The sequence below is a fragment of the Telopea speciosissima genome, chromosome 1 (genome assembly GCF_018873765.1).
Source record: "Telopea speciosissima isolate NSW1024214 ecotype Mountain lineage chromosome 1, Tspe_v1, whole genome shotgun sequence".
Lineage (NCBI taxonomy): Eukaryota > Viridiplantae > Streptophyta > Magnoliopsida > Proteales > Proteaceae > Telopea > Telopea speciosissima.
In genome coordinates, this window is record NC_057916.1 from 32,711,354 (window position 1) to 32,736,625 (window position 25,272).

The 25,272-nt window shown below is 41.4% G+C and overlaps 1 protein-coding gene across 5 annotated transcripts in view; it reads right to left on the reverse strand.

The window, feature by feature from the left end:
- Positions 1-1,173: 1,173 nt before the first annotated feature.
- LOC122669976 (putative ion channel POLLUX-like 2) overlaps positions 1,174-25,272 on the reverse strand; it is a 162,851-nt gene continuing 138,752 nt past the window's right edge. For all 5 annotated transcript variants that reach the window (XM_043866924.1, XM_043866918.1, XM_043866909.1 and 2 more), the window contains 10 exons: positions 21,322-21,513; positions 21,116-21,229; positions 8,275-8,367; positions 8,058-8,178; positions 7,919-7,995; positions 3,537-3,584; positions 3,343-3,412; positions 3,183-3,256; positions 1,560-1,670; positions 1,174-1,490 (listed from right to left, as the gene is read on the reverse strand). In XM_043866924.1, the coding sequence (XP_043722859.1) occupies positions 1,389-1,490; positions 1,560-1,670; positions 3,183-3,256; positions 3,343-3,412; positions 3,537-3,584; positions 7,919-7,995; positions 8,058-8,178; positions 8,275-8,367; positions 21,116-21,229; positions 21,322-21,513 (1,002 nt within the window). In that variant the 3' untranslated portion in view covers positions 1,174-1,388. The remainder of the gene's footprint in view (positions 1,491-1,559; positions 1,671-3,182; positions 3,257-3,342; positions 3,413-3,536; positions 3,585-7,918; positions 7,996-8,057; positions 8,179-8,274; positions 8,368-21,115; positions 21,230-21,321; positions 21,514-25,272) is intronic.

Consider the following 25,272-nt stretch of genomic DNA (forward strand, 5'->3'; position numbering starts at 1 on the left):
GTAGGAAGTCCTGATTGGCTATTGGCCATCGTCTCTTTTCACCCCTTTATTTGATATTAAATCCTTACTTAATAGTTTCGATTTAATAATCATTAAGAAGGTTAGACACTCACATGTAAATAACTCATTACTATGCTGTCTCTGTTCTCTCAGATTGCTTTGTTGAGAGCAGTACTTCATGTACCTCTTAATTGCTCTTTAATGTTATGTTTTACTTCTTACCCTAAAAACAAAATATGTTACTACTGATGTACAAATGTTTTTATTTCCTTGAAGGGAATTTCATGCACAACTCATGAGAGGGAAAGGGTTTACAATGCGTAAATAGGGGTTTTGCCATTTCGACGGTCTCATGTGAGATGGAAGACAAGACCATGCACAAATGCCTTTTTCTTAACTTTTTTTCTTTTCCATAAAAGAAATATGGGAAAATGTTCTGGGGGGGGGGGGGGAGGGAAGCCCATGGGGGTGAAATAACCACTCCACCCCCTATAGAAGGTGGAATCCCACCCTTGAGATGCCAGTGTGAATGCTCTCATTGGTTGCTGCGTGGACGTGGTCCTTGCACTCCCCAATAGAGCACACTCCCCCAAGAAATATATATCAGGGAAGGGGAAAATAGCCGTTAAAATATAACCATTGGAAACGTCTTGAAATGAAAGCAATTGGAAAAAAAGAGTCATTACTTGAAAAATAAATTAGAAAAAAAGGGAGAATGTGGACTGAGCATTAAATGCTCATCATCATTATGGGTTTGTGTCTCTCTCTCTCTCTTCTTTTTAAAAAAATTTCAAATACTTAATTTCATTTCTTGCCAACCAAAAACACCTAGTGAAGGAAGTTTTTTCATTTTTTTTCTTTCATCTCAGGAAGCAACCAAGCCCTAAAGTTGCAACAGAAACAATATATATCATATAACAGAATTCTGTTGGATAAATAAGAAGGTCAGCAGTTAATTGTTAATGCGTAAAGAGATGAAGACCCAATCTGATTCCCAGTTTAGGTACATTCCCACAAACTTTTCCAGCAAAGCTCGCTGGCATATTTATCATACAACAATATTACTTTGGTTGACAGATATTCCCTATTGTCATCACCATTCCAATAATCACAAGGAAGCTATTCATTTCCTGAAATATTTCACAGGTTCAGACAGTTCCTAATGCTTGTTATAAAGCAACTTTACTTTGCTGAAAATTTTAGTAGTTGATTGGTTGACATCTCTGCAGATTTTATTAATAATCCTGGAAAAAACCTCTGTTTTTTAATCTAGGATCGTTCATGTGTTCACAAGAACACATCACCACACTGCCAAAAATGGAGAACAGGAAAAAGGCTTTTGAAAGTATGAAAAAGGAAAAGTGAACAATAATGAATAAAATGTATATCTATACAATTATGGGTTGTTCCCCCTCAAGTTCAGAGATTACAATTAGTGAGTCTGTCATTCCAAGAGAAAGAGGCTCTGATTTGGGATTTGGATTTATAACCTGCAATGAACAATGTATGGATGAGAAAAGAAACCATTTCAAAATGAGTTGAAAATGAAAATAGAATACCTTCTTATTATTTTTCACATAGCCAATTGCAACTTCTCGCCGCAAATTCGCTCTTTCAGAGAGTTCAGAAAATGATGGATTCTCCCCTTCTTTCATGTAAAGGCTAATATCCTAATCAGCAGAAACACGTATAAGGTTGTGCAGAGGTAAAACTTGTGGAAAATCCTGAGTTGCTTCTTATTTGGTTTAAAATGACATGCAAGTGATACAATGAAGTATTGATGATCATAATGACAACCATAGTAGCAATAGTAATAAGGGAGTGATTTCTTTGTCGGGTAGATAATGCACAATATAGCAGTTTGGTTTTTGTTGGAACTTCTTGGACACCTCGTCCATGTCATATTATAACCACATATCAGGTTTCTGCTTAGAGTCAAACTACATGTGGAAATGTTCGCAAAGGGGGTTGAAAAGTCAGTTTCGTCGAAGATATTTGGACCGCTGAGACACAAGTGGAAGAGCCCGACATAGTGTGGGCCATGCTATCGAGAGGGCCACTAAATTTGGCTAATGACCATATATATCCAATTGTCAAAATCACAAAATCAAGTCCCCACATGGCATCAGATAGCTGCTAGACAACCTTCCTCATTCAACGGAGAAAATAACCTTGTAGTAATTCAACAGCAAGATAACAACCAACGGATAAGACTGTAACCTAATAATTTGGTCATATGTGCTGAGAAGCAGAAGCAGGAGAAGCAATGGGATAATTCAGTTCCAAAGTAAGCCAGGGTATAGACTTCGGAGTGGCTCTAGGGTGCACGCATCAGAGGTGTATGTTGTACTTAGCATGAATGGAAAAATCTGAAATGGGGGGGGCAGCACCTTGTCATACACAATTAAAAGTGCTTCCCCATCACAATTATTGAAAGCATAATGATATGCTTTTTTATTTTTTCCAGCAACTATATAGTAGGAACAGATTATCTTACCTCTTTTTCCCCGTGTATATATATATATATAGGCCAAATTTACTATAACTGATCTGTACTAGTGATCTGAGTTTACTGGTTTCCTTATTCAAATAATGTTATATATTACACAAGGAATCCTTCTACTCCAACCCCCCCCCTCCCCAAACCGATGGTGATTTTGGATGGGAAAGGGACCAAAAGGTCTAACAGGTGAGAGGTCAGGATTCAAATCCCAGTCAGTCCATGAATCCTCAGCAGTCAGCACTGAAATTTCCTAAGCAGGGTAGGATGTTCTAGGAGATTGCAGTTTCAGATCGTATCTTATATCTTGCTTTAGGACTTCTCTAACATATTAATGAGAGATATATGGGGATTTCTTCTCCACTACAGAAACAAAGTGTCAGGAGATTGGAATGATACCCCCTCTTACATTGTGAAATCAAAATTTCAAGAGTAAGAGATGTGCTCAAATTCAGGGAAGTCCCCACACTATGACCAGATCAGGTTAATCTCTTTAAGATCATGCTTCTAAGTAAATCATATTTAATGTTGGGCCCAGGCCCCAGCATTTCTTCCTCCCATTTTCAACTGCAGTACAATTCTAAGTGGGTGAGAATATCGAAAATATCCTCAGCTATCATTTTCTTTACATCTTTCAGCACAGCAACAATCTGGAACAGTGAAATTATGGCAAGCCATTTACCTTTATATATATTTCATCTCCCTCTGCATTAAGAATGTCTTTCCATACTTCATTCAGTTCACCATTCTCTGCCACTGTCATTCACAAACTGACTCAATCAAAACTGATTTCTTCAGATATAAATTTTATAACAGCTAGCAGAAAGTATAAAACTCTAGACCTTGAGCAGTTACAAGGCTCATTACTTCCTCTGCTGCAATGTATGTTAGGGATGGCTTAATTCTTGCAATCTGTGAGCATAAAAAAATATTTATTACAATATTATCATAAAGGACAGATCCATTTAGCTAGTAAGTGTACACATTCACAATAAAAACAACATAGAAAAGTTCAGTCAGTGATAGGAAGCATTACTTGTTTGCCCAATTTCATGTCAACAATTTCTGCAACCAGGTTTTGCACCTGCAATTCATTTATTCTACAGCTTTTCAAAAAAAGGTTTGCTTAACAAAATAAAGAAGAATAATGAAGTCTCGGAGGTCTAAACAATAGGAAAAATGAAATATTCTAGTGGTTATAAACTTGGAGTTCTGAAATCTAATTTCTTCATCTTAATGACAAATCATAAATAAGATTACCAAGGAAAGACTATTTAAGAATATTAAAACTAGAGATGCTCCTGGGGTGAATAAAATTTCCCAAGCTGGTTGCCAGTTCTCAGGGATTACTATGGTTTAATTATCAGAAACTTGAACTCCAAGACTGTGTTTATGCACATGCTGCTGAATAATTGTGGAGAATATTGTACGAAGTATGAAGGGGTATTTCTGCCACATGTACAAGGGCACTTCTAAATCGATTTATTATATTAATAGGTGCAGTTAATTTTGGTGTGCGTCTTCCCCATTGATCTCCTTTTCCCCCATGATTGTTCTCTTCTCTTACTTTTCTCTTTCGCTTTTTTTTTCTTTCTTTATTTCAGGTTTTTGCTTGGAATGATCTGATTTAGTTACATGGGACCAGAGCCAAGATTTTGCAACTTTCCTTTTGCACAAAAGCAAACATGAAATACTTGTGGTCACAACGAATGGAACATATAATTAATGGAGGTGATTGAACATTAACATCGTCAGCTACAAGAACTTTTTTGTCTGACATTTTCAGACCAGCAAGATATCACCAAGAACAGGTAGACTGGTGTGGGCTGTGATAAGTCCAATGACTCTGAGGGCCAGAGACAGATATCAATTTACTTATCAGGCACAAAAAACCAATGGACAAACAATTAGCGCTAGGGAAGAAACTAAATGTAACAGCAGCACAGAGAGCACACTTCCACTTCAACACAACAATTCACGTCAAAAACAGCAGCAGAAAAGCATCACAGCCCACTAGAGCCAATTGTCACTGATCTGGAGAGACTGCTGAAAGACATTATTGTTGAATTATCCAACCCAAAAGCTTATGTGTTAGGTGGAGAGGCCCAACTTGTATATATATGAAGTCATCCCAAGGTCCCAGAGTTACTATGACCCTCTTTTTGGTGGCCGTACGGGCCTGGTGGCTTTGATACCATGTTGAGGTGTCCAACCCAAAAGCTTAAACTGTTTGGTGGAGAAGACAACTGATATATTAAGTAATGAAGGTCCTAGAGTTAGTCAATATGGGATTTTTCTCAACAATTATAAACCAAAGAATATCCTTCTATTCTTCAATCAACTTCAGCAGGTCAGGAAACCAGCTTGCGCAGTCAATTGTAACAGGCTAGCAGCACACAAGAACTCCACAGCATCTGATCCACCATCATTTCAAACTTCAGAATAACTAGGGAAGTAGTTTAGATGCTAACCACCACCACAAAAATTGCCACCAACATGGTTGCAACACTGAAACAATCAAATCATAGAGTTAAAAAGACCCTACTAATCAACAAGATTGAAGAACTTGATCTCTATTGGGAAAAATCAATAGCAGAAAATAAATGGGCAGAAAAATCATTGTTTGGAGAGTTCTGATACCATTCGAATATTGTATTAAGTACAGAGGAGTATTTCTGTCACTAATTGTCCGTACAAGGGTATCTCTGTAATCAATAGACTACATTGATTTATTATATTAATAGATGTGCAGAGTTGATTAGGTGTATCTTATCCCTATTGATCTCCTTTTTCCCTCCTCTTTCTTCTCTTCCTTCTCTTACTTTTCTGCTTCTCTTTTTAGTTCTTATTTCAAATTATTGTCAGGGATGTTCTGACTCCACAGTATAAGAATTAGACACCAAAATAGCAAAGAGTCACCGAAGGTGGTCAGGTCAATGCAATGCGGACTAGTGAGCAGTACAGAAGCACCTTTACTGGAGATCCGAAGCTCCTTAAGGAGTGGTGAAAGACTCAAAATGTGTAACAGAAAATATGCATAGATGTACTGGGAGAAATTTAAAAGCCAGACACTGTAGTGCAGGATATAAACATAAATATAATTGGATGAGGAAACGGGAACTATCTAGCTTAGCCTCAAGTAGTTGGGATGAAGCTCCTTTGATGATGATGGAGTTATCCTTTTTCCCTCTTTCATTCACCTTTTGATTATGAATATATGACCCAATCTCTAATAACAGATTATCTTTACTACCTCTAAACCTCAAATTTTTTTTTTCTTCCAAAGTTCAGTAAAATCCCACAGGAAAACATCTGGGTAATGCTTAAACTGGATCATATCTGTAGCCATGACAGGTCATATTACAGCAGGTAACATGGCGGGATCTTTAGGATCTGGATATGCATTTTTTTACATGCATTCCCACATCATTAATTCTTAAACAATTCATTGAGTTTTGAGGTCATTGAGAAATCCAGTTTAAAAAAATCATCCAGAACTCTCTTAAAGGTACACACTTCTTAATTGATCTTAATTTATACATTTGTTGAATTTCTTAAAGCCAAAGCATAGTTGTCACCTCAGCCAGGAACAGATAGATCACAAGTGTTGCTCGTTTTATTAATGCAATATTAGTGTTAAAAGCCATATGCATTGGATGTTGCAACCATAATCTGGGAATCATGCTTAGTTCAAAACTCTCGCCGAGATCTCAGTGAGATTTTGAATAATTCGAGGATCTCAAGCACCTTGAGATGAGATTATATACGAAACTTCAAACGTGCAGTGTTTCAAAAATTTCGGTACAAAATACCGCCTCACTGAAATATCAGAATACTGCTACATTCCACTATATAAAAGAGCCCCAACTCGAGCCAAGATTCAAAATTTCGAATTGTCTAGACAGAAAAAGGGTTTTTTGTGTAGAGAAGGGGGGAAACCCTTGTTTCTTGACTTTTTAGCCACATCATCACTCAATACAATTTATACACTATTGAGGGTTGCCTCATCACTACGAAGAGATCGATTGATTCCTATTGTGGAATATTTGGCTACATTAAGTTACTATTCACAAAAACTATTTTTTCGAAAAAAATATGATAAATACTTGCTGTATGGGAGTAGATTTTTTTATATGTTACACACCGGAGGCCGATCAATGAACTCACGGTGTCAAAAATTTTTTCTCTCTGTTTATAAATTTATTTTTTATTTTTCTGGTAAAATAATTGATTTTCCTAGGGTGTAAGACTAGGGTGTCCATCGGACCATGATAATCATAGTTCATATCAATAGGCAGTCACTTGTTGGGACTTGGGACTTGGGAGAATGGTGTCTACGACTTAGGTATTCACTATAGTTTGTAATAGAAACTTTAAGTCTTTAACTATTTCTTAGATAATTATTCAGTATTGTGTGTTCATCCATTATTGCATAATTTACTTATTTTACTTGCCAATTATGTCTCATATCACTCAAACAATGTGTAGAATACGCAAATATTGCATTAAGGGTTCGACGTTTACTGCCAATCACAGGTGCAAATCCAAAACACCAAATTCGGTGCTTTTTTTTTTTAATTTTGAAGATTCAAATATTTTATTAAGCCTAAAACAAGCTTCCCTTAAAGTTTCGGAGCCAACTATGGTCATTTGTCCTCCGAAACATCATTCCGAAACCCAAAAAAAAAAAATAAAAATGCACAAACTCGCGGAGATCTCGGCCTGGTCAAGACGAGTTTTTGAACCTTGGAATCATGACATATATATTTGCTACAGGTCATTTCCGATACTCATTTTGATCCCAAGTATACTAATATGTATAAAGTGTGAGACAGAAAGGTTGTAGGTTCTCCTATTATCCTCTAAATCCTCATTCTCTTCTTCTTCTTCTTCTCCCCCCAATAAAATCCTTAATAATTTTATGTTAAATAACTTGTTATCAGAGTTGATCTTGGAAGACCAGTTTCATCAACTCAAAATGTTATAGACCACTTCGGAGGTCTACATTACCAACCAACTGCAAAGCTGTGGTTCAAGGTCAATTGTATCATAAGTTGCCCAATACGGCAGTTATTCAACAAGATAATGATTTACTCATTGGATTTCCCATCATTATTCACTCAGAATAGAGGTCAGCCTCTATCATCTAGACTCTTCAAAATAGGATCTGTAACCGTGGAACACTACATTATTAAGTACCAAACACCATACACAAGTCATATCTCTTTGTTAACAAAAGAGATTGCCTCAAGATGACTACCTCATCTTGTTCAGTAGAACTGGAAGCATTTAATCCTTGTATCCTTTATACTTGTTTAATAAAAAATTGCATTGTATCAATTCAGATACTTAAAATGCTGTGTCCTTGCTGTATCTGGAAAACACAGCATGTCTTACTAATTCAAGAAAAATACTCACCTTAACACCATGTTTGTTGCAGATATTTTCAGCGAGAAGGAGAGAGTATGCAGACTGCTTGTCTGCTCTGGATGGATCTGCACGGAGAATAGTCAGTCAAAGGTAACTCTTAGACAACTCAATTGTCATACATTATTACCTCTAAGAAGCCACTCTCTATCTGATATTACAACAATTGAAAAATTCTCTCCATTTGGAAAAGAGTTTTGAATATTCAATATTTCTTCCTCCAAGGTTTCATAGTGCATGGGATTTCCCACCTGCAACATTAGAAATATATGGAATAATTAAAGAAACAAATCAGTTTTCTTGTAAGATAATATGAGATTATTCTAATAGAAAAAAGTATACATTACCCTATGAGAAACGCGGATGTGTTTCAGTTTACTGTAGCCAGAAACTTTAGGGGCCTTATTTCTCTCATCCAGAGGCACATCTGATAATATTTCCTGCAAAATTTAGTCAAACAAAATGAAGCATAAATTTATGACTCTGTATTTATGCAGGTTGAATATATATAACCATTCTGTGTAGTTTCCATAAATATGAAGATTTTAGTCTGATGCAAACAGTTAGAATTTAGGAGATGAATAAGAGAAAGGAAGAAGGAAGAAGGAAGAAGATGAGAGAAGAAGAGAGAGAAGTAGTAGAAGAAAAAGAACACAAAGAAATAGAGGAGACTGAGTTCAGTGGAATGTTGTGTGTTGGAGTATTGTCTCCACCACACCTATATTACTTCACTAATAATATGAAAGGAAATACATACACCTCCCTAGGGAGGTAAAAGGCCAAAAAGGAAAATTACAGTATAAGGCAACTAGACAACAATCTAGTTCCAAAAGTACCCTTATTACATAAACTCTAACACAAACATCTTGACAGTTATCTCAAAAATATCAGTTTCAACAAAATAGCTTAGGGTTGCGCCTACAAGTAAACCTGCAGCAGACCAAGCTCTTAAATTGTGAAATATAGTAGTTATCCTCAGGACAGCTTGGGCATTCAGGATTTTAAATTATCTTCTATTATCTCAACATTTGGTTGCCAACTCTGTACAGACACTGGTAAAGGAGTGGAGGACTGAAAGTGTGTGTGACATGAGACTGGAAGGTGGTGCTGCCATTATAGAAAAGACAATTCTTATATCCTCTGAAAGCTCTCAACACCATAATATGACAGTAGATATTTCTCACTTCTAACATTTATCAGTAAGGGAAGACACACTCAACTACACAATAGGACCGAACTAATTAAGGGTCTTTTTGGTATCATTTTTTATTTTAATTTTCTGACAATTTTTCTTTTTTTTCATGTGTTTGGAATCATTTTTGAAACTTGTTTTTATTTAAAATAAATGGAGACACCCCCAAAATGATAATGGACTCAAGAGTCTATTATGGATTATGGGCAAAAACCATTTTTTGTCAATTTTTCGGCAAACTTATGTGGGAGGTGCTTCTAATGGTACTTTTTTAGGGTAAAATGGTAAAACAACCTTTATTTTAGAAAACCTACTTGTTACCTCCCTCATCCTACAGTTTTTTGCCTCTCCAAGCTCATTCTACTGCTCTGTACTCACAAAACCTCATCCTGCGGCTCTCTCCCTCTCTTGTTCGCTCATTTCGCGACTCATTATTTCGTTGATCTGTAACTCCCTTCAGGTAACTCTCTCTCTCTCTCATTATTTCCTTTGGCTGTCGAAGGGAAAACACAGCAGATGCTTGATTTTCATTTGAAATGTTTCAAACTTCTCCACTTCTTGAGGCATAAGAATAGAGATAAGGAGGAGTGCTTACGGATGTCCCAAATCTTGTGGTAGTTTTTTTTTTTTAATATACTTTTTGTGCTTGTGCTCTCTCTCTCTCTCTCATTATTTCCTTTGGCTGTAGTAGGGAAAACACAGCAAATGGTGGCTGCAGTCCCAAATCCGATTTTCATTTGAAATGTTTCAAACTTTCTTCCTCTTTCCTGTTTGTTCGATCTTTCTAAGTTTATTTCTTTTGCTTTAGCTTTATTACCCCCTCAGATCATCATATATAATATGTAGTTTGGCGTTTAGATAGCTTTATTACCCCCTCAGATCATCATACAATGGTGGCTGCAGTGGCACAGATTGGTGGATTTTGCTTCAAAAATTGAATCTTAAATTGCCCTTTGAAATAGATAGTGTGAGGGGAAATGATTGAAAATGGGAGTACTCTCAAGAATGCCCCCTTGCAATATGATGCTTGTGCTCTCTCTTTCTCTCACTCATTAACCTTAGATTTCCGGTGAAGGTATTGCAGTTAGTTAATCAAACATACTAGTGACTTTTTGCGCCTTTTTCTTTCTCTTTTCCCAAGGATTTTATTTGGTTTTTGGTCTGATGTGTAGCTTTCTCTTTTTAATAAAAAATAGTTTACGTTTTTCTTATTGCATTTTGACTTTTTGCGCCTTTGTTTTTATTAGAATGTGTGTGGGTTTTTCTTTTATCATTTTGAATTTTAAAAGTTGAATTATTATGTATGATCAGTTGCTATGGATATTGACGACGAAATAATATTTCTCAATGAGGGCTCATTGTTGCCACTTATCATTGGTTGTGTACATCACCATTTGAAGCATAAGAAGAGAATTCATGACAACATTGATGACGACAATGCTGATGAGATCAGTTCCTGAATTACAAAACAACCAATGCACACACGGCAACTCACAGGACATGCTTAGATATTTGAAATGTTAAGCCTGGATAAACATCCTAAAAGGTTTCGAAGACTATTCCGTATCTCTAGGGAGCATTTCACTAGTTTGGTAAGTGCATTAAAAGAGAGGTGTTTAATGGCAAACACAAAGAACACCACAGTGAAGGAACAATTGTCACTCAATGGCAATATTTGTTATGGCTCAGAATATAAGAAATGATGTCATCCAAGAATGCTTTCAACATTCAGGTGAAACAGTGAGCCGTCACTTCCATAATGTATTGGCAGCACTACAAACATTTTCTAGAGAAATGGTACAACCACCCTCATTTGAGGAAACACCACCTCAAATCAAATCCAATCGAAAGTATTATCCATTTTTTGCCAATTGCATTGAAGTAATAGCTGGAACACACATAAGTGCAACAATTCCAGTTGCAAAACAAGTACCATATAGATCTGGTAGAAAAAATGAAGTTACCCAAAATGTATGTGCTGCATGTTCCTTTGATATGTGCTTCACCTTTCTTTGGGTTGGTTGGATGGGAACAATACATGACAATCGGATATTATGGGAAGCTATCTGCACTCCTCGTCTGAACTTCCCCCATCCGCCACCAGGTAACATTTCATATTTTTTATTGTATAGTTGTTATTAAGATTTTTAGTTCTAGGTGATTCGTTAAAATTTTAATTGTTAATCTTATTGTGTAGGAAAATACTATCTTGTTGATTCTGGATACACACATACGATTGGCTATATGGCTCCTATCAAGAATGTTCAATATCATCAACCAGATTTTAAGCGTAGACAACAAGGAGTAAATGAGCTATTTAATTTTACACATTCGTCATTAAGAACCGTTATTGAGAGATCATTTGGCGTCTTGAGGAAGCGCTTCCCTATTTTAAAGATAATGCCACCATATAAGTTCAAAACACAAGTTTTGATAGTGATTGCTTGTGTAGCTATACACAACTTTATTAGAAAGCAAGCGGCATCAGATTGGCTTTTTGAAAAAGTAGAGAGGGGAGAGTTTGATGATGAAAATGAAGACAGTGATAGTGATGGTGACGATGACGAGGTCTTGAACATTGCAAATGTGGAAGGTCACACGCAGCAACAACAATTGGTGACGATGACGAGGTCTTGGACATTGCAAATGTGGAAGATCACACGCAGCAACAACAATGGGAAGCATATCAGAAACACATTGCAAATCAGATCAAGGAAGCCTATCAGGATTGAAGATGAGCAGATTGTCTAATCCGTTATTTATTTTTCTAATAACTATTTGGTATGGTTTTATTAAATGTTATAATTGATAGAATTATATTTTTAATTTTTCATGCACTTTTCAGCATGACTTTATTAAAAACTATTATGGATGGAATATTTTATGCAATTTTTTGCTCACTTTAACAATCAGTAGGACCTGCTTTGTGTACTTTGGAGTATGTCCCAATCCGTGGTTTGTGTTCATTTCATTAAAAAAATGCTATAGATGGACGTCTTCTAAAAAAGTAATATATATCTGGGAAAAAGGTTGCTACATTGCCCTTGTACAGATTCCTTTGTACCCTCCTCATATAATAAACAATGGGACTCGCTATAACATTTCTCTCTCATATTCTGACCATGTGGGGCCCATGTAGGATCCATATAGATGATACCATTTTCCAACCTCTCATTGGTTGTAGTGTGCAGATTCCTTTCAAGAGAAGAATCCCCATCCCTTATGGTTTAGAGTTGATTTTGGGAAAGAAGATGGGTGATGGGCGAATTTCTTCACCTACCACTAAAATATATATGGGCTTTAGGCCAATTTCTCTAAAAAAAAAGCCTAATTTCAATGCTGAATTTCCATGACTTGGGTCCATTTGTTCAAAAATGTTATAAAAATTATTTACACCTAGGTAGTTACCAAACTTATTTTTCATTCTGCAATCTATTTTGTTTAGTAATTACCAAACAGTTTTTATTTTTTGATCAAAATGGTTTTCAGTAATGATTTTTTTAAAATATGCCAAAAACAAAATGAAAAATGATACCAAAAAGGCCCTAAGAGCAAACCAAAACACCCAATAATAGACTAATAGTACTAGTAAACTTACCAAACAGCAGAATGATCAGCTAAGAAAGAACTAAACACCAGGGAACCTAGCAAACTAATATCCTCCCATTATATGTAAGAAAACAAAATATCTGATCCCTCTAAATTACAAAAGGATTGCTGACCAAGCCAAAAGAAGATTTACATCCTCGTTCTCTTATGTTAAAATCAAGGCTACACTTATCCATCAAAATTTCTTGGTTTTTGAGAAACACTTAAAAATAGCCTGCCGCCCATTCTCAAAGAGTGACAGAGTAATATCTTGAATTTCTTTCAAAGCCTAACAATAGGAAATGAAGCATCTACATCTCTCTATAACATAAAATTCACCTAAATGTTAAATGTCCACTCAAGGTTTTGAGGATTGGGTACTAAATTGGCTCTAGATAATTGCAATTCAGATCAATCCCCCATGGTGCATGCCCTCTGGCAGAATCAAATGGAAGCAAATTCCAAACAAAACAGCATCTCCCATGAATGTTTTAAATGAAAACCTAGGAAATGGTTCAACAGTTTAGATGAGGAAAACCCAAGAGATATTCCAAATAAGAGGAAATGACTGCTTAAATATCTTGAGACAAAGGCTTTGTTTATCACACTCTCTAGCTGATGGTAGTGCCACTCTCTCCGGCCACCCCACCTCCCTCCACCACCTCTACCACCCCCTCCACTCAACCTCCCCCCGCCTCATCCACCATTACTACTGCCTCTCCTTCTGCCATTCCTTCTCATGCAAACAACTGGGCAAACCACCTCTTCCACCGTGACTCATCCTCCTCTGCAACTTCACTACACTTTGTCCCACCTTCTTCCGAGAATGGCGCCACTTTCGCCCACTGTCCAAACAGCCTGCTAGCCCCTGAAATCCACAAATGGAATGACTGTCTTGTAGGTCATTTCCTTGGGTCCAGACCCCCCTTCAATGTCGTCAAAGCTTCCCTCTCCAAGCAATGGAAAGCTCTTGGAGAATTAGTCCTCTTCCTTCTTGATAATGGAGTTTTCATCTTCAAACTTTACTCCTCCGATGTCAAAGCTCGAGCCCTTGCTGCTGCCCCTTGGATGGTTGGTCCTAAACCAATTTTCCTTCGCCAATGGACTCCTTTCATTCAGCTCCACAAGGTCGACCTCAGCACCATTCCCTTGTGGATCAGCTTCCCTGGTCTCCCGCTGCACTATTGGAGCCAAGAGTGTCTCAGCCAGCTTGGCTCGGTCATTGGTGTACCGCTTTATTCAGATGATCGCACTTCCAAGATGCTCCGACTATCATTCGCCCATATCTGCGTCGACATTTCTGCTGCTTGCCCCCCTCCCTCCTCCATCACCATCGTGGAGGATGATGGTTTCAGCTTCGAACAGCCTGTGAAATACGACTGGTTGCCGCCTCACTGCATTGATTGTAAAGTCATTGGCCACCTTTCCGTGCCCTGCTCAGGGAAAGCCCTTGAAGTTCCTCACGGTGATACCCCTGAAATTACTGTTCAGACTGAAGCTGCACCCACAGCTCCTGCTTTGACTGAAGTCTCGCACTCTCGCCTGATGATCCTACTGTCGTCTCGCACATCTCTGATGATCCCGCAATTCCGTAGCTTCCTCTTTCTGGAGACCATAATTCTCGGGGAAGATCCACCACCCGTCGATGCAAGTCCTCCCGCCGGCGCAAAAATTTTCGTCGACATGTAGCCCTGCCGGAGAAGACTACTGGAAGAGCTGACCTGACGTTAGCCTGCTCTGAGGAACCTGTTGCGCCCCTGAGCTCTATGTCGATCTGCGCTGCTTTCTCGAGAAAAAGAGCCGCTGCAGTCTGCTCCCCTGCCCTCTTTGCTGGCCTGCAAGCTATCCGGTCTGGCTAATTCCAGCTCTTCACCAACCCCTGCTAGCTCCTCGGCTGAAGCGATTTCCACTTTGATGTCTCTTGAGCCTGCCATGAGCTCCCAGGACTGTGAGGCCTTTTCTGTTGATCGTGGAAGATCTTCGTCAAGATCTGTCTCCATCACTAAACACCTGAACCAAGTCTTGCCGCTTCAAGCTTCCCCTGCTGCTGACGATGTCGCTGCCCTCGAAGTTTCGTTAAACGGTGCCTTCTTTGGAGCTGGAAGCTCGCCTCCAGAGCTTTCGTCAGGTTTGCTTTCCCCCCTACAACCCCTTTCCCCTTTTTGTAGATCCCCTCCCCTTCCACCTTTTCCTTATTCCCAATTACTCCCCTTGCTTCCTAATCCCCCTCCTTTCACCCCCCTGATCCCACTCTCTCATCCGCTGCCATGTGTCCTCTCAACTTAAGTTCCAGCCTTAAAACCACTTCCCCTTTGCTTCTTGGCCCACCAGCATCTGAGCCCTCAATTTCGTTGCAATCCCCTTTTTCACCCTTCGGGCCCATGCCCACTCAAGCCCATTCACCCTCTTCCACCATCCCCTCTCCTAGGCCCACCTGTCCCAAAGGCCTTTTATCCTCCACTAATACCTCCCCTTCTAGGCCCATCTGTCCCTATCCCCTCAAGCCCACCCGTTCCACCAAATCGACCAATCCCAAAGCCCTTAATACCTCCTCTAAACCCATACCTAGCAAGCCCAGCCTTTCGTCCAAAGCCAACTGTTCCAAAACCCTTAAAACCTCCTCTTACTCCTCTAAACCCATTCCCTTTAAGCCCACCCACTCCAACCTTCGTGCTTTCTTCCCTTCTCAACCGAACCCTTCTCCCCCCTTCAAATCCTATTTTGCCTACAATCTTCCCATCATTACCCCCTGCTCATCTCCTCTTAGCCCATCTCCTTGACTCAACTACCCGCCTCTCTTAACCCGGTCCACTTCTGACTCCCTCTTCCCCACCCTTCCTGATGACCCCCCTCTTGCTCCTCTAGTTATCTCGAAGCCTTTGCCTTTACCCGCTGCTCGCCCCCCAGCCCCTTGGTCTTTTTAGACCCTCCCCCCTTAGAGCCCTTATGTTCGTGACCCGGCTATTGTCTTCTCCTGTAGACAATACCGGAGTTTCCCCCCTAGGTCCTCCCTGCCCCCTACCCTTTAGTCATGTCCACTAGTTTCATTTGGAACGTTAGGGGCCTGAATTCCCTAGCCAAGCACCATGAAATTAGATCGCTCATCAATGCCTCTCACTCTTCTTTTTGCGCTCTCCTGGAAACCCGAGTCCTCCAAGAGAATTCCTCCCGTATAGCAGCTTCTATAGCCCCATCTTGGTCCTTGCTTTCTAACTACACCCACTCTCCTAATGGTCATATCTGGATTCTCCGGAATCCCTCCAAAATTCATATTTCCATCTCTCACTCCTCCTCCCAACTCCTTCACCTCCATCTCTCTTTCCCTAACTCCCCCTCCTCCATCTTCCTCACCGTGGTCTATGCTTGCAATTTGGCTGCTGATCGCTTAGCCCTTTGGAATGACCTCACTCTCCTCAAATCAGGGATTAACTCCCTCCCTTGGGGAGTGGGCGGTGATTTCAATGTGGTTAGATTCCAATCGGAAAAATTTGGAGGCCGCCCCATTGACCTCCCCTCTGTCAACTCCTTCAATGATTGCATTGAAGACCTCGGTCTTGACGACCTTCGGTGGTCAGGCTCTCCTCTTACTTGGCACAATAGAAGGATTGGCCCTGAGCGAGTTGCTTGTAAGCTTGACCGCCTCCTCATTAATGACGCCTGGCTCTCTACCTTTCCTCACTCCCATGCTACTTTCCACCCTCAGGGCTTATCCGACCACTGTCCTTGCCACATTCTCATCCAGCCCTATTCTTCTTTTGGCCCTAAGCCATTCAAATTTTTCGACATGTGGTCCTCCCATGCCGACTTCCATACCACCGTTCTTCAAGTCTGGCGCCCGCCCGTCCATTACCCCTCCCTTCCCCTCCTCGCCTTCTCCTTCACCTCCAAACTTCGTCGCACCAAAGCGGCCCTCAAGCGTTGGAATCTTGCCACTTTTGGCAACATTCCTTCCCGCCTCTCCTCCTGCCGATCAGAGTTAGCCCGTTTCCAGTCTTCCCTCCAACAAGATCCCTCTCTTCAGGATCTTGCTTTGGAGGAGAAAAAGCTTTCCGAGGAGCTCCCTTCTCTCTCCCTCCTCGAAGAAAGTTTTTTGCGCCAAAAATCCAGAATCAAGTGGCTCGAGTTGGGAGATTCGAACACTACCTTCTTCCATCGCTCTCTGCGAGCCAGGCTTAGCTCCAACTCTATGACCCAACTCATCTCTTCTGATGGGACCCCTATTTCATCCGTCTCCGGGATCAAGGCCGAAGCTATCTCCTTCTTCTCTTCTCTTTTTAATCCCTCTCCACACCCCGTCTCCACCCTTCCCCCTAATCTTATCAACAAATTTGTTCCCCCTTCTCTTTCTGATTTCCTTTTGTCTATCCCCTCGGATGACGAAATCTCCAATGCCATTCTCTCCCATAAAGCCAACAAAGCCCCTGGTCCTGATGGCTTTAGTATGGGTTTCTTTCTCAGTTGCTGGGACTCAATCAAAGGAGAACTCTTCAAAGCCATCCGCAGTTTCTTCTTCAAACCCAGTCAACTTGCTCAGATCAATCAAACTTTCCTCTGTCTCATCCCCAAGCTGGAAGGAGCCTCCTCCCTGTCTGATTTCCGTCCCATCTCATTGTGTAACCTTCTTTACAAGTTCATCGCCAATAGGATCCAGCGAGTCATCTCTGATCTGGTCAGCCCTAATCAATCCGCTTTCATCTCGGGCCAGAGCATCGCGGACAATATCATCCTCTGCTCTGAGATTGTTCATGGTTTTTATCGCAAATCCGATTCCCCTGCTGCTCTCATGAGGATTGACCTGGACAAAACTTTTGATTCCATCCGTTGGGACTTCATTTGCAACGTGCTCACCCATATGGAATTCCCTAATGCTTTTGTGCGCTGGATTCATGCCTACATCTCCTCCCCCTCCTACTCTGTTCTTGTCAACGGCTCCCCTACCGGGTACTTCAAGTCCTCGGTTGGCATCCACCAAGGATGCCCCCTCTCCCCCCTTCCTTTTTTCCCTCTCCCTTGAAGTCCTCTCTAGGAGCCTCCAATCCAAAACTGATCTCCATCTCATTTCCCCCATCCCCAAGTGTAAGCACATCAACCTTACCCACCTAGCCTTCGCTGATGATCTGATGATTTTCTCCAAGGCCACCCCCTCCTTAATTGCTGCCATCATGGCCTCTCTACGCCTTTTTGAGGACCTTTCTGGGCTCCGTATCAACCTCCTTAAATCCAAACTCTTCCTCGCTGGGATCCTTGAGACTGAGAGAGAAACCCTTCTCCGCCTCACTGGCTTCTCTCTCGGCTCCCTTCCTGTCAAATATCTTGGCCTGCCGCTCATCCCCGTCAGACTCTCCAACCATCATTGCACCCCCATGCTTGATAATATCCACAAGCGCCTCCAGCTCTGGAAAGGCAAACTCTTATCCTATGCGGGTAGGCTTGAATATATCAGATCGGTCCTCCAATCTTCCTACATTTACTGGTGTGGCATCTTCGCCATCCCTAAAGCCACCATCAAAGCTATTGAGAGCCTCTTCTGTGCTTTCCTTTGGAAAGGGAAAGAAACCTCTAAATTCTTGCATCCAATCAGCTGGAAATCCATCTGTCTTCCCAAGGCAGAAGGAGGCCTAGGCATTCACCGCATTCAGAACTCTAACATTGCCGAAATCCTCAAACTCATCTGGAAAATCTCTTCCAAGCACGACTCCATCTGGGTCAACTGAGTCTACTCCCATCTTCTTAAGAACGATTCTATTTGGACTGCTCCTCTTCGCCCTGATGCGTCTTGGGTTTGGCGTAAGATTCTCCTTCTCCGGCCTCTTGCTCTTACAGCCACCTCCACCACCATTGCTAATGGCTCCTCTACCTCTCTCTGGCTTGACCCCTGGCATCCCTTAGGCATCCTTTACAATGTCTTTGGCCCTAGAGCTGTCTACTCTTCTGGCATCCCCAAATCTGCCCCCTGTCCCTCATCATTTCGTTTGGTTCCTGGTCCCCTCCCTCTCCCCTACCCTCTATCCTTTCCCAAATTTGGCCTTCCCTCTATCCACCGCCATTGCTAATGGCTCCTCTACCTCTCTCTGGTTTGACCCTTGGCATCCCTTAGGCATCCTTTACAATGTCTTTGGCCCTAGAGCCGTCTACTCTTCTGGCATCCCCAAATCTGCCCCCTTGTCCCTCATCATTTCGTTTGGTTCCTGGTCCCCTCCCTCTCCCCTTCCCTCTATCCTTTCCCAAATTTGGCCTTCCCTCCCCGCCATTAACCTTCCCACTCCTGGCCTTAGGGACAAGAAAATTTGGCTTCCCTCCCCCTCTGGTCGCTTTACTACTAGATCAGCTTGGAACCTTGTCCGTAACCCTTCCGGTCCCGCCCCCTGGCATAACCTAGTCTGGTTCAAAGGCTCCATCCCTCGCCATAGCCTTACAACCTAGAGATCGCTTCACCTTTGCCTCCCTACTTAAGCCTTTCTCCTGCACCGTCACATCCCCGTCCATCTCTCTTGCACCTTTTGCTGGAACGGTTTTGAGGACACTACACATCTCTTCTTTGCTTGCCCCTTTTCTTCTACCATTTGGAAAAAAGCCCTTTCTTCCATCTAGTACCGTAGTAGGAGACACCTTCCATTTGACCAAGAATGCATCTGGTTGACCACAGCTTTTAAAGGCAGCACCATCTGTGACAGTATTGGCAAACTTGTTTTTGGCGCGATTGTTCATCATATTTGGATGGAGAGGAATCTTAGGAGATGGACTTCCAAATCTAGATCTTTCGACTTGATTTGGAAAGACATCTCCTTCGAAGTTTCCTCTAAGATCAGTACTATCCCTCACCGTTCCTTCATGGACACCCCAAGGAACAGGCACATTGTTGTTACCTAGGGTCTGGATAGCAGTTTGTTGCGGTCCCCTTCTAGTCTAAGGAGGACTTGACTTTTCTCTCCCCCCCCCCCCCCTTTTATCCCCTTGTACATCCCCCCCCCCCTTTCCCTTTTCCTCCTGCCCCCCTCCTGGGGTTTGGTAATATATACATATTCACCAAAAAAAAAATATCTTGAGAGGACGGAAAGATGAAAAGATCATCAGCCATCTCAGTGTTCTCTGCACCTGAACCTCCATTTTATGTTAATTTTATTCAAAGAGGCATATCATCCTAGCCTGTACCTACTATGTGGGCTTCACCACACTGAACTTGTTCAGCTTTTCCAATTCTATCAAGGTCTATCTCCTCATTAATGTGGATGGTTCCTCAATGATGTGATTACCATAGTTGTCACGGCATCACGGTGATCCAAGTCGGTGGAGGAGTGTCTGATCGATATATCGACACATCGCCCGCCATCGATCATGTCGACCATGGCAGAATTGTAATTGACTGGCAAACTAGTAGATAAATCAAGATTTATAAGAGCAATGGCAGAATTGTAATTAATCTGAAGTTGTAAAGGAGTGGCAGAACTGTAATTTAATGGAGTTAAAGAGAAAACTGAATGGGCTAAACAGAATAGCAATAGAGAATATAGGGGGTGTAAATAATATAAATTGTCGTTACTTGCAATTTTAAAGACTTAATATGCCTTCTTCAACCTTGCAATAACACGATAGAAAGAGAGGCGGTGAACTGGAGTAGTTCCAGCAGAGGAAAGGAAACTCCTTCTTTTGAAGATGATTCTCCCTGCAATTTCTGGAACAAAATCGCAGCGCCAAGGTCTGCCGATCCCAACAAGAAATAGCCCCAAAATTCTGCTGGCAACCGAATGGTGAGATCTGAAATCAGATCTGGCGGATGTCTTAGTTGCAGGTTATTTCGAAAATTTGAATCTCATAGAAAGAGAGACTTCTGGATATGAAACTTCCAGGTATGGATCGCCCAAGAGCAAAGAACTTATGGAACAAATCTCAGAACCAGTCGATGTGTGTGTAAGGATTCTATGATGGCTTTCCAGAATCTGGTAGTACCGCCCAGAAAGAAAAAACTCAAAAACCAAGGCTAAAATAGGAGATTTAGGGAAATAGGGACGCCATGGTGTTGGTTGATATGCACATTTCTCCAGCGCCAGGATGCCATGGCAGCGCCATGACAACTATGGTGATTACTAGCCTTTTCTACACGGCAAAACCATTCAAATGAACCCCTTTTACAGTCTATCAAATCCTTTCATGGATTCACTTGGATGTCCTAATATCTCACATTTCTTTCCCACTCTGTCTGCTGACCTGTCCCAATGTCCTCAACTTGGCACTCTACATGGTGCATCACCGGTGGAACAATTTAGAAGTTATATCTAGCAGATATGAAGAAACCGATTAATGGAAACCTCTAAAGTGAAAATGCATGCAGGGATGCACTAATACAATTGTGCTAAAAAATCACAAAGAAACAGTTTATGTGTCATTGCCAAAGAGATACTGCTGCATACCACTACGCTTCCAGGCCCAAGATAATTATCATATTCATGAATCATTTCACTAACATCTTGGCGCCACCCAAGCATTAGTATGCATTCTTTTGGTCCTAAACTCCAATCTGAAGCCTGCACGTGAAATGAAAACTTCGTATTCAGCGTGAAAAAATTCTTCCTAATTCTACTGGCATAGGAGTGATTATCACTGAGCAAAATCATACCTTGGAACCTGCTTTAGAAGGCCGCGGCACAGTATTCTCATGCCGTACCTTTTTTACTTCCAAGGCATAGTCTGTAGACTCACCAATGTTTACTGGAATTTCTAGTTTTTGAGGCGTCCGTTCTTCTTTGACAATATCTGAAAATACAGCCAGTGGTTTTCTTTTCCCATTGATAGGTGATATGAACAACACCTATATGAATAAAATGAAACCAAATTAGGAAGCATATGCATAAATCTAACATGGAGTGCATTTTTATGTTGTTTCACATCTAAGATTTTTCATAATTATAGAAAAGAGGCTCACATTTACACACACACACACACACACACACAACAAAAAAAAAGGAACTAATTAGTAGATATTTAAAACAGATACTTCAGAATTTAATGGTGACAATCTACCCTAATCACTGGAAAAATTTAACCTGATGATGATGCATTGAATGGTATTGACATCACAGCATTAGAATTCCAAATCACGAACTGGCCAAAATTAAACATTTGCGCTCATCGTATACAGTCTCTCCCTGCTAGCACAGCCTGTCTCCCAATTGGCAAACCCTAAAATGTACAGTACAGGCTCCTGATGGCTAGTGGCAACAATTTCCAGTGTAGGATGTTAGGATGTGATATTGTTGAAGCGTTGAAGATTGGTTGGTTTGGTTCTCTTCTGGTTTGTTTCTCTTGGTAAAGTGTGTAATGTAACTAGGTACATTGGAGTGTCTAAATTTATTATGCACATGTTTAATGTATTAATTGTGTGATTGTGCAATCATACCATATTTGTAATATTCTCAAGATTAGAAATAAAATGGAGGCCTCTGTCTCATCGACAAGCCAAATCATTTTCTCTTTTCTCTCTTTCTCTCAACTTGGTATCAGAGCGCAATCCCTTTAGAGAATTTTTTTTAGAGTCCGCCATTACCACCGCCGCCACCACCGCTGAGGCTTCGGCCTCTTGGTTCAGCATGGTTGACAGAACATGTGTTAATGCATGTTGCACCATGCTAACCATCACTGACCACTAACCACCATCATGCTACCCACCACTGCAGCCCTACCGTGTATCGTCGCTGCCACCACTGTGGCCCTTTTTGCCCTCCTTTAGGGCATCCTTTTTGTGCCGATCACGTCGGTCTGCCACTGCCACCGCCTGCCACCACCAGCCCCTCTGGCCATCTGCCAGCAGTCCTATGGCCATCGCCGACGGTTTCTATGGCCATCTTTCTGTGTCTGCTTATTATTCTTCTCTGGCGACATTATGGCGTCAATTGGACTTTTACCATCCTGTCACTATGACTAGCCCAGTTGATGCAGCTACATTTGCAGAGGAACGTGAAATGGAACGAGTTAATGCTTTCCTCACTAGCCTTAATCTAGAGTATGATCAGATACGCATTCAAGTTCTCAATAGGAGTACCTTTCCTACTTTACTTGAAGCCTATAATATGATTCAGCATGAGGATCACCGCCGTTCTGTCATGATGCCTCCTACTGCACCTCCTCGGTCTACTCTTGTTTCCACCATAGACTTCTGTACCTGTGGATAGTGCTGGTTCAGTCAGTAAGGCTAGTTCTACTCGTTCTCCAGTACAATGTGACTATTGTGGCCGTCCTCGTCATACTAGGGAGACTTACTGGAAATTACATGGCTGTCCCAAGGGGGGCGGAAAAGGAGGGAAAGCTGGTTCTGCTCGTCCTCAGGCTCAGCCTAATTTGACCAAAACTCCTGAGGTTACTGGTACTTCATCTATGTTTGCAGAACAACTTGTGACTCAGCTCCAACGTATGATGTCTCAAATGGATATTGCATCTTCTACCATGACACCTTCCACTTCACTTACCTCCCATCTTGCCCAGTCAGATATATTTCTGGCCTCCTCCCAATATAGCTCTTCATGGGTTCTTCATTCTGAAGCCTTCGACCATATGCCCGGCTCCTCGGACTTATATTCTTCTTATCTCCCTTGTTTGGGTAAGGACAAGGTCCGAGCGGCTGATGGTTCTCTCAGCTATTTCTGGTAAAGGCTCTATTTCTTGCACCCCAACCATTTCTCTATCCTCTGTTTTGCATGTCCCTAATCTCTATGCCAATTTACTTTCTATACATCATCTTACCACTGATCTTAATTGTTCTGTTAACTTTTTTTCTATCCATTGTGTTTTCAGGACCTAGCGACGGGAGCAACAATTGGATATGGTAGAGTGCGGGATGTTTTTACTATTTGAATCTTGGTCTCACTACAACTCCCTCACCAGTTTCAGCTCATATTACTCGAGAAGCCAATGCTTTCCGATGGTTGCATCATGAACACCGCCGTCTTGGTCATCCCTCTTTTATATTTTGTGTCGTTTGTTTCCTTCTTTGGTTAAACAATGTAACTTGGATCATTTTAATTGTGATTTTTGCGAACTTGCCAAGCATACACGCTCTTCCTATTTTCCAAGTAATAAGAAAAGTTTGATTCCATTTTCTATTATTCACTCTGACCTATAGGGTCCTTCTAGGACAATTGCTTGGGGTGGGTATAAATGGTTTATTACTTTTATTGATAATTGTACTAGACTAACCTGGGTCTACCTTCTTCGCACAAAGTCCGAGGCTTTCCTCCAGTACCTTGATATCCATGGCATCCACTCTCAGACCTCCTGTGTTCGCACACTGGAACAGAATGGTATTCTAGAATGCAAGAACCGCCATCTCCTAGAGGTCAAGCGCTCTCTAATGTTTACCATGCATGTCCTAAAGTATTGTTGGGGTGACATTGTTCTCATTGCTGTTTTTCTTATAAATCGGGTTCCTTCCAGTGTTCTGGACTTCAAGATTCCGGTGAGTCAGCATCCTGATCCCAATATTGCCTCTCACCTTCCTCCTTGTGTGTTTGGATGCGTTAGCTTTGCTCATAACTCAACTCCCTCCCGGTCAAAGCTTGACCCCCAGGCCTTCAAATGCATCTTCCTTGGGTATTCCACTTCTCCAAAGGGTTATAAGTGTTATCATCCTCCCTCTCGCAAGCTTTTTATTACCATAGATGTCACTTTCCACGAGGATGAACCTTATTACTAATCTTCCCTTCAGGGGGAGACTCTAGAAGAAGAGAATCCTTTATCTCTGTTCATTATAGACATTGTTTGACTTCAGGGGGAGCAAAAAGACACTGTTCAGGGGGAGCAAACTAATGAGATCGATGCTGCCACTAAACATAAGGATCTTATCACCTATCATAGAAAGGAAAAGACTATCCCTAACATACCATGTCCACCTATATTCCTTGAGCCGGTCCCACCAACTCAAGCACCAGGTAATAAATCTTCTTCCTCTAATGATCGTCCTATTGCCCTAGGAAAGGAGTCAGAACTTGCACCAAACGCCCTATTTCTAACTTTGTCTCTGTTGTAATATGGGTCCAGGGGTAAATCTGTCTATGGGGATATTCTTGTATGTGGGTTTTAGTCCCACATTGCTTAGTTGTAGTTTTGTCATATGATTTCAATATTATAAATAAAGGCTGGGCTATGATCACATTGATCAAGCCAGTATTCATGGAATTCCACATGGTATCAGAGCTAAAATTATTCCGGGGATATGGGAATTAGAATTTTTTTTCCTTTTTTTCTTTTTTCTCTCTCTTCTCCTTCGTGTTTCTGCCCTAAGGCCAGCAACCACCGCCAGCCCTCCGACCCCAACGGCAGCCTTCCGCCAGCCCTTCGCCATCACAGCAACCCTCTGCCACCTCCCGCCAGGCCCTCCCAACCCTTCTGCCACTACCGCCAGCCCTCCCAAGGCCTCCCCCCTTCTTCCGCCTCCACCGTAAGCCCCCCCACCTCTCGCCTTCCTTCCTTTCTCGTGAGAGGGTCTCCCTCACCTTGCCGTTAATTTTTTCCCACCCCTGGTGGTGAGTTGACTCTCGCTAAGGGTCCTTTTTTCTCTCCATATGTTTTAATTATT